This window comes from Myotis daubentonii, chromosome 11 (assembly GCF_963259705.1).
Source record: "Myotis daubentonii chromosome 11, mMyoDau2.1, whole genome shotgun sequence".
NCBI classification, from domain to species: Eukaryota; Metazoa; Chordata; class Mammalia; order Chiroptera; family Vespertilionidae; genus Myotis; species Myotis daubentonii.
The window spans coordinates 37,258,474-37,276,317 of NC_081850.1; the positions used below are offsets into that span (position 1 = coordinate 37,258,474).

Consider the following 17,844-nt stretch of genomic DNA (forward strand, 5'->3'; position numbering starts at 1 on the left):
CTTCCCAGATTTCTTCATTTTTCTCCTTTTAGTTTTGGGCACAGGAAGAACCAGCAGTTACCTGATTGGCTTTTGGCTCTGGGATCACACTTAGCACAGTGGTCTCTACCACGGTATTATACACATACTTAGGAAAAGGGGCTTCTTTCCCCCAACCTCCTACATCTGACCTCAGATCCACATGGGATTTCCCTTTCAAATAACAAAAATGATATTTCAGATAAAAACCAACAAAAATATGTGAGCAGACACCTATTGTAATATTCTATGTATAGGGAACATACAGCACATGTAACAGAACAGAGACAGAAAGCAGACCAGGGGTTTCCAGGGGCAGGAAGAGAGGAGAGTGATTACTGTTGGTGCAGTGTTTCCTTTTAGGAGATGGAACATCCTGCAACTAGATGGTGGTGATGCTTGCACATCATCGTGAATGTCCTTCATGCTCAAGAATGACACCATTTAAAATGCAAACAATTTATTTATTTATTTATTTATTTATTTATTTATTTATTTATTTATTTATTTATTAAATTGAATCACCCCATGGAGAAACAAAGCATAAAAGAAAAATAGAGAAAAAGAAAAAGACCCCCAAATACCCTGAATAATAAAAATTAAAAAATAAAGCTGAATTACCCTATGAGAATAAATAAACAGAAAAAGGAAAGAAGAAGAAAAGGTCAGCGAGGGCGGGTAGCACACGTTTTTCTGAGGGGAGATAGCGAGCAGTCTCAGCCAGCAGCTCTGGAGCTGGCCCTGCTAGGTTTTCAGGAGGCAGCTCCTCCCCTGAAGCAGGACCCAGGGCAGGTTCCACGGAGGGTTCCTCATCCAGGGGTGGTGGGGTCAGTCATGTCTGTAGGTTCTTCCCAGGCCGGCTCTGGCTCCACAGCTATAGCTGGAATAGCTGCTGGAGGTGTAGAGGACCTCTGTAGCTTCCATCAAGCTCCTCTGTCTGGACTTCAGGTGTTACTGTAGGAGCCTCCTCTGCCTCCTGGGCCGGTGCTGGGACTATGAGAGGAGAAAATATCACCCCTGTGCCTGCTTTTCCATATGCCCTTTCCTCCCCCCAAGGACATAACAGAAGCCAGAGCCTTCCAGAGAAGCCACAGCCCAGGACCCACCACAGGACATGCTCCCCACCTGCACTCCAGCAGGTGGGTGGTCTGGAGCCAGGCTTTGCCCCTGGCCAGTCTCTGGGGGTGCTCCCTGTGTGTCTGGCACTGAGCCCTCCCCATAAGCTCGCATGCACCTCCACCTCCTAGCCCACCCAGACCTCCTCACCCTTGGGCTCTGCCCCCTGGGGCTGCAGGTCCTCTGGCCCAGTGTGATTCACATGGGCCTGGTGTTCCAGGTAGGCATCACACATTGGGAACCTCTTACGGAGCCTGGGGGGCTCCAGGAAGGAGTTGCAAAGTGCGATCCGCCTTTGCTGATTGAGCAGCTTCCAGGACGGAGGTCTGCGGAACCTGATGGCCTTCTGATGAGGACTCCATCTCTGGGCACTCAAAGTCCCTGGCTCCCCAGACCCCCAGCTGGCCACATGCACTGCGGGCCTGCTCTGGCCCTCAGTAGTATGGTCCACCTGCCCCTCAATGGTGAAGGAAGGGCTGTGGTCTTCATGGACCAGCTGCTGCTCCTCTGTGACTTCAGTTGAGCTCTGCAGTGACAGTGACCAGCAGCCAATCCAGAGTTCTGAAGGCCTGCCCTGCCCTAGTCGCTGATCCTCCTGCCCACTGGACCTTCTGCTCCTGGATCAGGCCCAGCCCTGTGTCTGCACAGACCTCCACTCAGGGGAAATGAGAGTCACCTCCAGGGCTTGGGATAGACCTCGGGCAGAGGGCGCCACCACACTCCACACCCACCCAGTGAGCCTTGACCTGGGGTGTGAACATGACTTGTCCACCAGGCTTCTGACCTCCCCTACCCCCACCTGTTCCTGCTCCTGGCAGGCCCTTTCTGTGTGACCTCCCCTTCTGTACACACACACACACACACACACACACACACACACACACACACACGGAGGGGACATCGGGCTGCTCATTAGGATCAGAGTGGTGCCCTGGCCCACACAATACCGCCCAGGACCTCCCTGTGTTACCTCTGGCTTCAACCGTGTCAAGGGCAATAAGTGTCTGGGCTAAGCCCTGAACCAGCAGTGACTGCTGTGGAACATACTCTCATCATTGCCTCTCTCGAGGCCCCGGCCTCGGAACATGGGGGGAGACAACATGAAAACATGGTGTCCTTTCCAATGTCTCTATCCAAATGAGATGGGAAGTGGCAGTTATAGAATGTGGCTGCCTGTTACTAGGGGTCCAGGTTCTGTTGGGCATTGTGAAGAAGTGAGGTCACCCCTGGGTCCCCTACCCCAGGCATCTCCTCAGGAAGAGCAGTGACCTCACTTTCTGACAAGATCAGTGACCTCACTACACTGAGCAGTAACCACACTGCACCAAGAAGTACCATGGCCTCCAGAGTCCTTGGGGATCATTTGTGGGAGAAAGCCAGACCCAAGCCTCATGTTGGGCTGAAATAAATTGAAATACATAGTGCACACACTTAGCTAGCCAGGGACACTAAAACTAACTTTCTTTTTTTAAAGAGAGGCTGAGTAGGGGGAAACACATGGAGATTTTTTTAAAAATATATTTTATTGATTTTTTTTTACAGAGAGGAAGGGAGAGGGATAGAGAGTTAGAAACATCTATGAGAGAGAAACATCGATCAGCTGCCTCCTGCACACTCCCTACTGGGGATGTGCCCGCAACCAAGGTACATGCCCTTGACCAGAATTGAACCTGGGACCCTTCAGTCCGCAGGCCGACGCTCTATCCACTGAGCCAAACCGGTTAGGGCCTAAAACTAACTTTTAAATTGAATTTGTTTATTTATTGCAGTGACACTAGTTAATAAAATTGTATATGTTTCTTTAGTACAGTGATGGCGAACCTTTTGAGCTCTGCGTGTCAGCATTTTGAAAAACCCTAACTTAACTCTGGTGCTGTGTCACATATGGAAATTTTTTGATATTTGCAACCATAGTAAAACAAAGACTTATATTTTTGATATTTATTTTATATATTTAAATGCCATTTAACAAAGGAAAATCAACCAAAAAAAATGAGTTTGTGTGTCACCTCTGACACGCATGTCATAGGTTTGCCATCACTGCTTTAGTACAATTCTATAATACATAATCTGTATATTGTATTGTGTGTTCACCACCCCAAGTCAAGTCTCCTTCCATCACCAGTTATCTTCCCTTTCCCCTCTTCTACCTCCCCCAGCATCCTTTCCCTCTGATAATCACCATAATGGAATATTACTTGTTTGTAAAAAAGAGGAAATCTTACCCTTTTACATAGCATGGATGGACCTGGAGAGTGTTATGCTAAGTGAAAGAAGCCAGTCAGAGAAAGACAAGTACCATGTGATTTCACTTATATCTGGAATCTAATGAACAAAATGAACTAACAAACAAAATAGAAACAGACTCATAGATGTCAAGAACAGACTGACAGCTGTCAGAGGGGAGGGGGCTTGGGGGCTTGGTGAAAAAAATGAAGGAATTAAGCGAGAAAAACCTGAGACACAGACATCAGTGCCAGAGAGAAAGTGGAGTTGGGGGAGGTAGAAGAGAGTAAAGGGGGAATAGATGGTGATGGAAGGAGACTTGACTTTGGGTGTTGAAAACACAATACAATATACAGATGATGTGTTGTAAAAAAATATTAATTCTAAAAGATAGGATATATAGAAATCAATGAATAAAAGTTAAAATACTTTTTCAGGTTCTTGAAACCACACACTTGAGGGAAGTTACTAACTTGTATTCATTATTGTATCTGTACGGTCTTCTACATTGTGTGTAATAATAAAATGAGTTGAGTGACCAAATAAATTTTAACAAGAGCATGTAGAACATAATTTATTATGGCTCTGGATAATAATATGAATGTAATTATCGTCCTATGTCTTTCCTGTCTTAATACACGGCACCAGCATTCATCCAAATCTAAAGGTAGAAAGCTGTGCAAGAAATTACCATAAAATTTAGTGGCTTAAAACAATAAATATTATTTTTTACAGTGTTTGAGAGACAGAAGGTGGGTTGTTCTGACTTGGGGACTCTAATGAGGTCACAGTCATATATTGGTGGGGGCTTTGTCATGTGAAGGCTTGACTGGGGGCTGGAGGATACACTGCAAGATGGCTCACCTCCACGCTGGCAAGTTGGTGCTGGCAATTGGTAGGAGGTCTACACAGAGCTTCTTGTGTGGTGTCTTCATGACATGCTGACTGGTATCTTCCAGAGGGAACAATCCAAGAGAGCAAGGCAGAAGAGGCATTTACAGCCTCCTCTAGGAAGTCACACACTCTCCCTCTTCAATGTTCTAATCACCCAGATCTGCCTCATTCATTGTGGAAGGGGACTGCCCAGAGGCATGAATTCCAGAAGAAGGGATCATTGGGAGCTATCTTGGAAGTTGGCTACCAGAGCTCCTCTCTTTCATATTTCATTCCACACACGTCTTCTATTTATTCTCCTTCCAAAAATATATCTCATATATAATCACTTATCTTCATCTCTATTGTCTCTAGCCTAATCCAAGACATTATTCACAATCAGCTCTGCTATAATAGCCTTTCATCTGATCTTTCTCCTTCTGCTCTTGTTACTCTCCAATGCATTTTCCATATAGCAGCCATTCATTCATCATTCACTCATTTTTTTCAATTCATTCAACATATTTATCTTGTACTTACATGCTAAGTTTGTTTTAGAATTTTAAAATATATAGCAGTGACTAAACAAAGTCCTTAGAACTTATATATAGTGGGAAAATACATAAATTGGAAGATATTAGATGATAATATGTGTAATACAGAAGAATAAAGCAGGGTAAAGTAAACAGAGACCTGTATGGGAATTAAGGACTAATGGGTGCTGTATTATATACAGCTGTCAATAGTGCTATCTCTGATTATATTGGACAGAAGTGAGGAGGCATGTGAATACTTGGGTAAGAGTGCTCTAAGTGGAGGAAAAGAAGGCAAAGCCCATGCTTGGTGTGTTTGAGGAACAGCAAAGCAGCCACTGTGGCTGAAGCAGGGAGTGGGAGGGAAATGGCAGGCCATGGGGACCAGATCATGTAGGGCCTTGGAATCTATGATGAAGACTTTGGCTTTACCTTGGGTTGGTGGGGAACAAGAAAAGTCATGGGAATGTTTTGCTGACAAGGTAGAACTTGCTTTTTAACAAGATCATCTGAATTGCTCAGTCCATGATCTTTTAAAATGTAAATGGTATCAGATCACTTCCATTGCTTAATACCGTTTGATGGATTCCCATTGTACTTAGAATAAAATCCAAGCTCCCTTAGCTATTATTATTATTGTTGTTATTAAAATTGACACTCCATTATTTTCTGTCATAGAATTCTGCTGTCTCCCTTCCTATTAAGTATCCAATAATTGTTATTATTATTATATTTATCCTATATAATAAAGAGATAATATGCAAATTGACCATCACACCCTTGCACAAGATGGCCGCCTTCATGTGGTCACAAGATGGCCGTCAGGGGAGGGCAGTTAGGGGCGACCAGGTGAACAGGAGAGGGCAGTTGGGGCGACTGAGCCAGCAAGGGAGGACAGTTGGGGGTGACCGGGCTGGCAGGAGAGGGCAGTTGGGGGCGATTGGGCTGGCAGGGGAGTGGTTAGGGGGCAATCAGGCTGGCAGGCAGGAGTGGTTAGGGGCAATCAGCAGGCAGGCAGGTGAGCGGTTGGGAGCCAGCAGTCGGACATCCCCTGAGGGGTCCCAGATTGAAGAGGGTGCAGGCTGGGCTGAGGGACAACCCCCCCCCCCAATGCATGAATTTCGTGCACTGAGCCTCTAGTTTGTTTATAAGCTGCTGCATCCACTCAAAAATATACTATGGAGATGTTGTGGTATGTGGGTCTTTTCCATACTAAGTCATCCCAAGAGTGCTTTGTTTTTGGAGTTCTTGTGTTTGCTCGCTATAGGGTATATTTTTTCTGTATCTTCCCTCACTGTCATATTTGGCCAATGACCTACCTCTAGCCATGTTATTTTGGATGCCAGGCTAACTGCTGTTGAGCTGGATGCTAAAGCTTGCCTTGGTTTGTGGGCTACATCAATACTTCTCAAACTTTAATGAATGAATGAATTATCTGGAAGGAGGAAAGGGGATCCTGTTAAGATACTGATACTTATTCAGTAGGTCTTGAGTGGGCCTTGAAATTCTGCATTTCTACCAAGCTCATAGGTGATGCTCATGCTGCTGGTGCTATGAGTGATGAGGTGGTTTGATCACATAGCTTGTTTGAGCATTGGAATCACCCCAAAAACTACAAACTCCTGGATACCTCCCTTCTTCCCGAAGGTTCCAATATAATTAGACTGGGATGCAGTATGGTGAATTAGAGTAAGGTGAATTTTCTAGGCTTCATTAGTGATTCTAATTTGTAGCAAAATTTGAGAGCTGCTGGATTGGATGACATTGGGTCCTATTTTAAAACAAAGCATACCAAGTAATACTCTGCAGAGCTGTATTCTTTTTTAAAAGTTAGTTTTATAGCTATAGAAAAAGTCTGGCCACACTAATGGATGACTTAAAGATCTCTGCCTCGCACACGATTGGGTAGTGTCCCCAACATCCTCAGCACAGCTGTCACAAGGTCTAGACTTCCTGCCTTCAGAAGAGGGTTGTTCCAAGTCCAGTTAAAATATGCCCACTGACAACAAGACTATATAAATCAGGTCCCCTCCTGTATGAACTTATGCTGAGGCAGAGAATGGGATGAAGCATAGAAATGCTCCATTTCTTTTTTTCTTGTAATTTCTAGCATGTTAATGTACATTTTTGGAGCCAGCAACTAAGAACTTCTTGTGTGGTTCAAACTAACCCTTTGGTCATCAAAAGCAGATGTTTCAAACTACTGAAGATCAATGAGACAGTTCCAATTTACAGATTAATTATATGACTGCTAGATATGGGTGTCTCAAATGGTCTTGGAGACATTGGGCAGAAGAGAAAATGCCCAAGCTCTGTCTTCTTTCCCTCTCCCCTCACACCTGCCCACTCAGTTCCTTTGGCCAGGTGATTTACTGTGTGTTAGTAGAGCCTGGGGCACTTTCCTGTTGAAATGTACTTCAATCCCATGTATTAGGATTGTTTTTTTTTTTTCCTGGCTGGTCTAGATTGGACGACTGATTATTGGACAGAATGGCATCTTGTCGACACCTGCTGTTTCCTGCATTATCAGAAAGATCAAGGCAGCTGGTGGAATTATCCTGACAGCCAGCCACTGCCCTGGAGGACCCGGGGGAGAGTTTGGAGTGAAGTTTAATGTTGCCAATGGAGGTATGTGGTTCAGAATATGCCTTAATCATCATGATCTCTTTCCTCCTTTATGTTACCACAGTCTTACAATGACCTCCTGATGGTTGACAAACAGGGCAGAGAGGAAGTAGCTCAGAAAAATCTAGTGAGGTGCTTGTATTAGTCAGGGACCTCCAGAGAAACAGAACCAATGGAATATCAAGGATTGGCTCAAGTGATTATGGGGAAAGAAGCAACTTTGAGGGGTGCGAATGGAAGTTTTGGGAATAGTTGCCTATGTCTGTTCGAAAAGAAGTAAGAAGAAAGGTTGCCTGCTAAATTCACGAGGCAAGAATAGAGACGGGTTTTGGGATAAATCAGTGATTCTCAACCTTCCTAATGCCGCGACCCTTTAATACAGTTCCTCAAGTTGTGGTGACCCCCAACCATAAAATTATTTTCGTTGCTACTTCATAACTATAATTTTGCTTCTGTTATGAATCGTAATGTAAATATCTGATATGCAGGATGTATTTTCATTGTTACAAATTGAACATAAAGCATAGTGATTAATCACAAAAACAATATGTAATTATATATGTGTTTTCCGATGGTCTTAGGCGACCCCTGTGAAAGGGTCATTCGACCCCTAAAGGGGTCGTGACCCACAGATTGAGAACTGCTGGGATAAATGGAGATGTTTTCTAAAAGGTACTCTGGGAAATTTGTTGAAGATTCTTGAGAAGTGAGGACCAGGGTGAAGTTAAACCCGCATTCTTAGGATAAGGCAGTCTGTATAACTCCATGACTACCTTCAGCAATGTATGGGAGTGTCAGCAGTGGGAGCAGGTAGGTGTTTGGGGAATGATCAGGTGGGTGGGCACGGCAGAGCATCAAGAGGGCTGGTGGTGGTTAATAGTGTCTGAGCTGACATCAGACAACTAAGATTCAAATCCAGCCTCTGTCAATTAATAGGTATGTGACCTTGGTTAAGGTCACCTCTTCCAATTTCTGTTTCCCCATTTGGAAACTGAGGGTAATAATAACACTTCATCTGCTTTTTGTGAGTGCCAAATTCCATATAAAGTGTGAGATGTGGTATATGTAAATTTCAATAAATGTTGGCTTGTGTTACTGGGCTAACAAAGGCATAGCTCAAATGGTGGATCGTAGGATCCTGCCTGGAATAAGACACCAATGAAACTAGAATGGACTGATGGCCTGGGATTAATTAAGTGATGAAGAAAGAGCAGGCTCAGCAGAGGTACAGAGTAAGATAGAAGGAAGATAAGGAATTTGTGGGGTAAGGATACTCATGTTTGATATTTTTGAAGGAAGGATTTCAAGAGACATTATTACTTAAGTTATGACTGTACCAGGCATCAACTAAAATGAAGAAAAAAATCATTGGAGTAGAAGATGTCAAGGAACTTGGAAGTTGTTAAGGAACACAGGTGGCTGATGAGCTCTGAGGTTATCTGTGTGGGTGACTGGTTGAAAATTACCATCTCATGCGGTAGAACTTGTTTTACTTAAAAAAAAATCAGTGTACTTTGGCACTAAAACTCAAATACAGACTTAAAAACTGACAGAGACAGCACTATAACATGTTGTGGTGTCCCGAAGATGGGGATATTTATGCATTCTTTAATCTGGTGAGCATTAGTTTTGCATAAAAAAATGCAAAAACCAAATAAGATTATTTACTTTTTATGTTTTGTAAAAGGGTAAAGTTGATAAGGAATATGTTTATTACTTTGTGGTCCTTATTTTTTCTATATGACAAAAAGAATGTCAGTACAGTTTACTAGGCTCTATTCTTTCCCACCTACTGGAATGGCGCTATTGCTATTCCTTCCCCACCCCCAGTTTTATTGAGGTGTAATTAATATACACAAAACTTGCACATATTTAATGCATACAATTTAATGAGTTTAGGGACTATTCCTTTTCATATGTTCAATGAGCATTTATTGGGAGGCAGTAACAGTGTTATGCCCTAAAGTAGTACTGTCAAATAAAAACAGGTTGTGAGTTACATATGTATTTTAAATTTTTCTGATAGCCACATAAACAAAGTAAAAAAACAACAGGTGAAATGAGTAATATATTTTATTTAACCTAATATATCCAAAATATTATTATTTCAACATGTTACTATAAAATTATTAATACAATGTATTATAGTTTTCTACTAACTCTTCAAAATTTTGTGTGTATTTTATAATCATAGAACATTTCAAATTAACTATCATATTTCAAGTGCTCAGTAGCCACATGTGGCTAGTGGCTATTGTATCAGACAGTGCAGCTCTAGGATTGGGATATAAAATAAGTCAATAAGTAATTTGTGTTCAGTAGAAAGTTAAAATATAGTTGGTGAATGAAATGAATACCCAAAGCTATCTTAATATCTCTCTCTCCCTATCTGCCATCTATTTCTCTATAATTTATATTTTAGATCTTTCAATCTACTTATTTGATTCTCAGACTTGTTGCAAAAAATGTAAAGTGGCTTGTGTTAAGTCATAAAAGTTAAAAAGACAAGAAAAACTAAAGGAGGACAACTATTATTTTTATGTTCAGTTAATTTAAAGTGGTATTACAACTAATGTATGGGGTATTTTGAGTTAAATTCATTTTAAAAACGTAGGAGTCACTAGAGAGTATGAGTTGGGGAAAATAATTTACCCTGGTAAATTCACACATCCACGAGGCAACAGACCTGGGAGTAGAAATCATATGTTTTCCCCTCTAAGTGCACTTGGGAAGCTGCAGTTTAATTCTGGAATCCCTCACTTCTGTCAAATGCATATCCTGTTTGTGTCTCATATCCTGAATAAAGCTGATTACATAACCGGGCCTCCCTGGCAGGTGTGAAACTATTTTTAGGGAAGATGTATCCTAGCTTAGAAGTAGATTCAAACAAACAAACATGTAGGTTATGCACCTCCATTGAATAGGTGAGGCTGACTGAATTTCTTCCTCAGTGGATGTATACAACACAAGAAATAATTGAACTGTGGACTGTTGTCTGTTTAGAGAACAAATGAATCTTTCTCCTTGTTGGTAGAGGAGGAGGTAATATTTCTCTAATGAAAAATTTAAATAAATTTATGTTTGGTGATGCATGATTTTCAAATTTTAGGTCCTGCACCAGATGTTGTTTCAGACAAAATCTATCAGATCAGCAAAACAATTGAGGAATATGCTATATGTCCTGATCTTCGAATCGACCTGTCTCGACTAGGAAGACAAGAATTTGACCTGGAGAACAAATTCAAACCATTTAGAGGTAATAGACTATGTTCTGAAGAAGTCAGAATAACTCTGTGGGTGGGTTGACTGGTTTCTGCAGGGCAGTGTACATGGGAAAGTGATTGAAGTATCAATCTTTGGAGTGACGCTTGATAAATAGATATAATCTGAATGTAGTGTAGAGGAAAATGAGAACAGCCAAGATATTCAGAACTGGCAACTTTCTAAAACCACTTTCCAAATTCTCCATCATTTTCCACATAGGGAAAGTTTCAGGGCTGACACTTTTTCATTGTTCCAAGAATAGGATGTGAATTGTGGAAAGTTGTCTTTGTTTTTCTAGCACTTAAGGTGGAGATGCCCAAATACCTTAGATAATTAATGGGAGACCCAACATGGTAGTGAGGCTGTAATTTCCCATGAAGATAAAACCATGCAGTTCATCTTGATTCAATGAACAATTACTGGTTATCTGCTCTCTACCAACTCTGTGTTAGTAAATTTTACAAATTCAGTAAGTACCTACTGGATTTAGGCAAGTGGTTCAAAAATTAGAGAACCAGAATGGTATTGTCAAAAATAGTATCCTGTGTCGTTACATGAATAAAACCTCTGACATACTCAGATTACAACCTTTTATTTTATATTGCACTATATAACAGAATTACTGCCATTTATGTGCATATCATTTCCCCCCTCTTATTTTTATCTTGATATTTTTCTTTTTTCCTCAAAGTCATACAAGTAGCAATAAAGCTAATATTTCTTTTTTTACTCATTTGGTATCCCTGTAAGCTTAAATACAGTTAAGATGGTACCCATGTTTTACAAGTAATTTGACTTAGCTAAAAAGATGAAATACCTGGTTCATAGCAGCATGGTATTGTAGGGTCAGAAGAGCTTGAAATGAACTGTTCAAGGGTCACATTTTTGGGCCAACTCTTACATTTTTCTTGAAAGATTTTGAGTTAATTGTTTACTTATCAGAAATCAATGCAAAGCCATATGATACTTACTGGAAGCAACAGAAGCCTGCTTTTATTAATCTAGTTGGGAGCATGTCAAATCAGTGTGTGTGTGTGTGGGGGGGTGCACACACATGTGCATGCACATGTACACCCCCACCCCCCACTAGGCTTGGAAGAACTGGGCAATAAGATGACTGAGAAAAATCAGGCAGTTCCATCAAGAAAAAGTTTTATTGATTGATTGATTGTAACTTCACAATTTTATTTAGTTGTTCAAGAGACCAGGTCTTTGATGAACTCAGATTCATGTCCATTGCCACAGCCACATTGCTAATTTGATGAGTTTTTTTAAAAAATGCTATGGATACCAGGAAGTGGTAGAGAGATCCCCTGGCTTCCCAAAAGCATGTGCACATAATTGTTTGGGATAATTGTTGTGGTATGTTCTTGCTGTTTTAAATGTTGAGCAGGGCTTAGGTTAATTGGAAACAAATAAATCCTTGGCATTTCACCTTAAAGGATCAAGAGCATGAACTTTGTGGAGTGAACTTTTAAATTTCACTGAATTCTATTTGTTTTCTTGTTTTTTACATTTCTGTTTGGTACTGTGTGTTATCTGCTCTAAATACAAATGTATTTAGGCAAGTGGTTCAAGAATTAAAGTACCAGATTGAAATTGCCAAAAACATTATTCTATATTTTACAATGAGTAAAATTTTTACTATATTCAAGACATGACTTTTTATTTTATAGATTAATATTTTATTGTGGTTATACTAGAGGCCTGATGCATGAAATTCGTGCAAGGGGCTCGGCCCTTGCAGCCCTGGCCAGCCCTTGCAGCCCCTCACAGCCTGGCTTCGTCCGGAAGGTTGTCCAGATGCTCATTCTGCTGTTTGGTCTAATTAGCATATTAGTTCTTTACTATATAGGATATATATAACAAAGTTTATCATTTTAACCATTTTTAGGTGTTAAGTTCATATAGATTAATTTTTAATTAATTTATTTTAAGGATTAGTATCTTCTCCCTGTCAAAATGTGATTAAAAACTGTGTTCTTTAAAAGTAATGACATTATATTTGAATGGACCTACATAGTACATTGATCTAAGTGCAAGGAAAAATAATTTTGCATATTTGACCAGAGGAAGAGAGTTTCATGTTACATATTAAAATCTCTTCCATTAAAAATGGCATGTGGGTTTACTGAAAATTATTAAAGGTGGATTGCTAATATTCTTAGTGCATGTTTAGGTATTTCAGGATTCCAAAGAAGCATGTGTTTGAAAACTTTGAAAAACAACACATGTAAGTTTCAGAATTAACGAATTTAAAGAGTTAGGCTCATGAACAAAATCTTAGTGTATAAAAGTCAAGTAGGAGCTTTTCTAGGATAAGTACTTTCTGAGTATTATTATGTAACTAGAGGCCCGGTGCACAAAAATTTGTGCTCGGGGGGGGGGGGGATCCCTCGGGAGATAACGCCCTGCTGACTTAGGCCTGCTCCTGGGTGGCAGAGGGCAGGCCCAATCCCTGGGTGCAGCCCCTGGTCGGGCTCAGAGCAGGGCCGATTGGGGAGTTGGGGTGTCGCCCCCTGTCATGCACAGAGCAGGGTGGATCGGGAGGTTGCGATGCCACCCTCAGTCACGCTCAGGGTAGGGCCGATTGGGGGGGTTGGGGCACCGCCCCCTGTCACACTCAAGGCAGGGTCGATGGGGAGGTTGTGGCGCCACTCCCTGTCACGCACAGAGCAGGGCCAATCAGGGGGTTGGGGCGCTGCCCCCTGTCACTCACAGAGCAGGGCCCATCAGGGTGGTTGGGGCTCCTTACCCTGTCACACACAGAGCAGGGCTGATCAGGGGGTTGGGGCGCTGCACCCTGTCACACACTGAGCCGCAGGGCAATCAGGGGGTTGGGGAGCTCCCTCTTATCAGGCACAGAGCAGGGCTGATCAGGGGGTTGGGGTGCTTTCCCCTGTCACGAACAGAGCAGGGCGGATGGGGAGGTTGTGGCCCTGCCCCCTGTCACACACAGAGCAGCAGGGCGATCAGGGGGTTTGGGCGCTGCCCCCTGTCACTCTGATCCCAGTGCTGGGAGGCCTCTCGGCTCCGCTGATCCCGGTGCTGGGAGGCATATTACCCTTTTACTATATAGAATAGAGGCCTGCTGCACGGGTGGGGGCCAGCTGGTTTTCCCTGAAGGGTGTCCTGGATCAGGGTGGGAGTCCCCACTGGGGTGCCTGGCCAGTCTGGGTGAGGGGCTGAGGGCTGTTTTCAGGCTGGCGGGTGACGGAAGCTCCCAACCGCTCCTTTTTTTCTTTTTGTTTTATTCTGGGCCAGCTTTAGCTCTGAGGCTTGGCTCCAGCTATTAGGCCTCGGCTGCTGAAAGCAGGTATCTGGTTTGTTTGGGTTCTATAATCGAAACACTGTTTCAACTCCAGCTCTGAGATCCCGGCTGGCTGAAAGCAGGTTTCTGGGGTTTTGTTTAGCTTCTATATTTGTAACAATGTTTCAAACTGCAAGCTCAGAGGCTGGCAGCGGCAGATGGGGAACGTTGGAGTCCTCCGTCACTGAAGCAAGCAAGCCTCATGTTTGCTTCAAGCTGCCTGGCTGCTGGCCGCCATCTTGGCTGGCAGTTAATTTGCATATTGGCCTGATTAGCCAATGGGAAGGGTAGCAGATGTATGGCTAATTACCATGTTTCTCTTTTATTAGATAGGATGATCACTAAGTTTGAAAAATGTAATGTATTCTGGTTTTATTTATTTGTCAAATAAATGGAAAAGACGTGTTTTGGATTCCTGGTCATTGGGTGGTGTTGGACACTGGAGTACATTTGTGTTTGATGAGGATTTCTCATATCTGGCATTCACTCTTGAATTGGTACTAGATTGGGCACACAAGAGACTTCACACAAACTCAGGAATATATCCCTCATCCTTAATTTCGAACCTGAGTCTGTTTGGCACAATGGCATTTGGAAAATAGGAGTCACTGCTGAGGTCACTCCTTGATTTGTTTCATGCCAGCTGAGTCATTCTTTGGCCAACCCCATAGGAGAGCCCACTGAGTATGCCAAGATGCCTTTCAGCACTGAGGTGGGTGCAGTTTTTTGGGGGAGGTGGTAGAAACAGGACACAGTTTTAACTACTTTATTCTTGTGGTTGATTTTTTACTTGCAAAGGAGAATTTAAAACTTGATACTATTTATATCCATGTAACCTGAAAAGTTTATAGCATCTTAATGTGTCTTAGTTTGTGATTTTGTCTGTAAATGGACACTTGGCTTCCCACATAATGTGTGGGGTTATGATGGGATTATGATTAGAGATCCATATATTAAGGTAGTAATTCATTTTTATACTTCCAAGTCTTCTTCATGGTCACAGTTTTCCTTTGCTTTTTTATCCTTAGTGGAGATAGTGGACCCAGTGGATATCTATCTCAATCTCCTTCGGAACATCTTTGACTTTAATGCCATCAAAAGTTTGCTAGCTGGGCCTGGCCAACTGAAGATCCGAGTTGATGCTATGCATGGAGGTAAGCTTGGGGGCTTTTACCATTTGGTGGGCAAGAAATGTTAAGGAGACCTTGACCCATGTGGGGTTTCTGGTATTATGAGGAATGGTGCGTTTGTAGGTATTCATATAACATATGTATTTTCAGTTATTTGGAATGCTCTGGTAGACTTCAGGGCTCTAATTCCTTTGTTTGATGCAAATGAAAACAAAGCTTTGAACAAATAAGTCCGCTGTCACACTGTGTTTGCTCCTAATAAGGTAGATCTGCTATACCTGGTTTTAGGAGGGTGCCTTATGTACTAGGTGACCTGTGGGGACCAGTGGCACACAGTCTCCCTGATCATTGAACCCAGTGTTCCATGAGTGTCCGTTGTGTGGGTTGTGTGTGCCCTCCTGTTGTAGATGAGCCTTGATTGCTATTGGCACATCAGTGGGTGAGGTTAACCCTCAGGCTGACTGGCTGTGAAGACTGGCCATGACCACAGGGTATGTATGAGCTGCTGTGCTCAGGCTGACCCTATAGAGTGGGATTTGCCCCAGTGGGCTCTGGTGCCTGCCGAGACCACCGTTTGGGGGTGCTGCTTGTGGAGTTAATTGGATAGTGCTTTGTTGTGGTCTGAAGCCAGCCACGAGGTGTGTTGGTTCTGGGGCCTCTTGGGAACTGCTCCAGTACAGGCCAAAATCAGCTGCTGCCTGTAACTGGCCTGGTGCTACTGGTAGGAGCTACAAAGTGATTCAAGGTTGGTAGCTAGCTACGTGTGCTAGGCCTGGAAGTGCGTGGGAGAAGCCACACTGCTAACCGTGGCTGGCTGCCACCAGCACCATGCCTGGGCCCACTCAGCAGAAGGCACAGGGCACCCTAAGCCCTGCCCATTGCCCATAAGGCTCAGCCACTGAAAGAGTCAGGCAGTATGAGGTGGATCCTGTTAATCTGGAAAATTATGCCCTTTTATTCTGGGAAATTATTTTGAATTACTTCTTGGATGATTTCCTTCCTTCCTTTCCTTCCTCCTTCCCCTCCCCTCCCCTCTCCTCCCTTCTCCTCCCCTCCCCTTCCCTCCCCTCCCCCCCTTCCTTTCCAGAATGGCTGTTGTTTAGATATTGGACCTATAGAACTGATATTCTCATTATCCTGTTCTCCACCGCCCCCCCCCCCCCCCACATCACCACCATCCATTTATCTTCTCTTTATTTTGTGATACTTTCTGGGAAATTTAATCAACTTATCTCCAATTTCTTCCATTAAGTTTTTCAATCCCACTATCACATTTTTAATCTCTCCCAATTGTTTTTGTTTTCCAAATAATTTCTTTTTAAAATAGCTTCTTATTCATGTTTCATGAATGCCATATTTTTTAAATAAGTCAGGTTTGCTGAGGTATAATTTATATATATGCAGCAAAATTTATACCTTGTAGGTATACAGTTAGATGAAGTTTGACAAATATAAATAGTTATGTAACCAATATGACAATCAAAATATAGAATATTTCCCTTCAAAAAATACCTCTGTGGCCCTTTGAAATCAAACCCAGCCTCTAACACTTAGCCCCTGGCAATCACTCATCTGCTCTCTGCCTACATAATTTTGCCTTTTTCAGAAGGCCCCATGTAATATGTCACTTTTTTCTTCAGGCTTCTTTCAGTCAGCATAATGTTTCAGAGATGCTTTCATGGTGTTGTGTGTATTAGCAGTTATTCCTTATTTTGACTGAGTAGTTGTGCATTGTAGGGTAGTACTATTTGTTTATCTATCACCAGTTCATGTAATTAGGGTTATTTCTAGGTTTTGGCCATTATAAACAAAGCTGCTACAAACATTTGTGAACAAGTCTTTGTAGGGAGATAGGATTTCATTGTCTTGGATAAATACCTAGAAACTGCCCAACTATTTTCCAGAGTGGCTGTATCATTTATATTACCAGGAATATATGAGGGCTCCAGTTTTTCTGTGTCCTTATCAATGCTTAGTATTGTTAGTCTTTTCAGTGTTAGCCATTCTAACATAACTTGTTGATCTCTATTAGGATGCTAGAGGCCCGGTGCACGAAAATTTGTGCATTGGAGGCAGGGGCAGCCTGGCCTGCCCCCTCTCACAGTCTGGGAGCCCTCAGGGGATGTCCTACTGACAGCTTAAGTCAGCCCTAAGCCGCAATCTGGCCTCCCTCTGCGGTAGGCTACCATGCTGATCAGGGGAAGGCGCCGCCTCCATCACCCTGCTGCTACTGCCACTGCCGGCCATGGTGGCTGCAAGGCCTAAGCCCTGGGCCTCGCAGGCGGTGGAGCTCATGGCTGCCTGAGCCCCAGGCCTCGCAGCCGCTGTGGCTTTGTCTGGATGGACGTCCTCCCTAATTAGCATATTACCCTTTTATTAGTATAGATTACTGACACATATTTTAGAAGTTTTCTTCTCTGTATAGTTTCTGTTTCCTTCAGATTGCTCTTTACTCTGTTTTAGTCTCATGTTAAATGCATTCCTCAAAAGTTTGGTGATCCTTGGCTCTCTGACATGTTTAGAAGTGAGGTACTAAAAATCTGTTGGGCTCTCTGAGCCCATGTGTGGAGCTTATCCTCCGTGGACTTTAAGGCCTTCTGTCTGGGCTGTTTTGTTCTTTCCAATTAGGCTGGTCATATCCACAGGAAAGGATCTTTCAGGTTCTTTCCTTAGTGTTATCTGGCCAGAGGAAAGAAAGCTTCTCTTTCTAAATAGTTTGAGTAATATTTCTGGGTTTGAGCCTCACTGC

The 17,844-nt window shown here is 42.7% G+C and overlaps 1 protein-coding gene across 1 annotated transcript in view; it reads left to right on the top strand.

Moving 5' to 3' along the window:
• Positions 1-17,844, top strand: part of PGM5 (phosphoglucomutase 5) — a 174,866-nt gene that overhangs the window by 18,243 nt on the left and 138,779 nt on the right. The window contains exons 2-4 of the mRNA XM_059656830.1: positions 7,232-7,394; positions 10,501-10,647; positions 14,994-15,119. Coding sequence (XP_059512813.1) covers positions 7,232-7,394; positions 10,501-10,647; positions 14,994-15,119 — 436 coding nt within the window. The remainder of the gene's footprint in view (positions 1-7,231; positions 7,395-10,500; positions 10,648-14,993; positions 15,120-17,844) is intronic.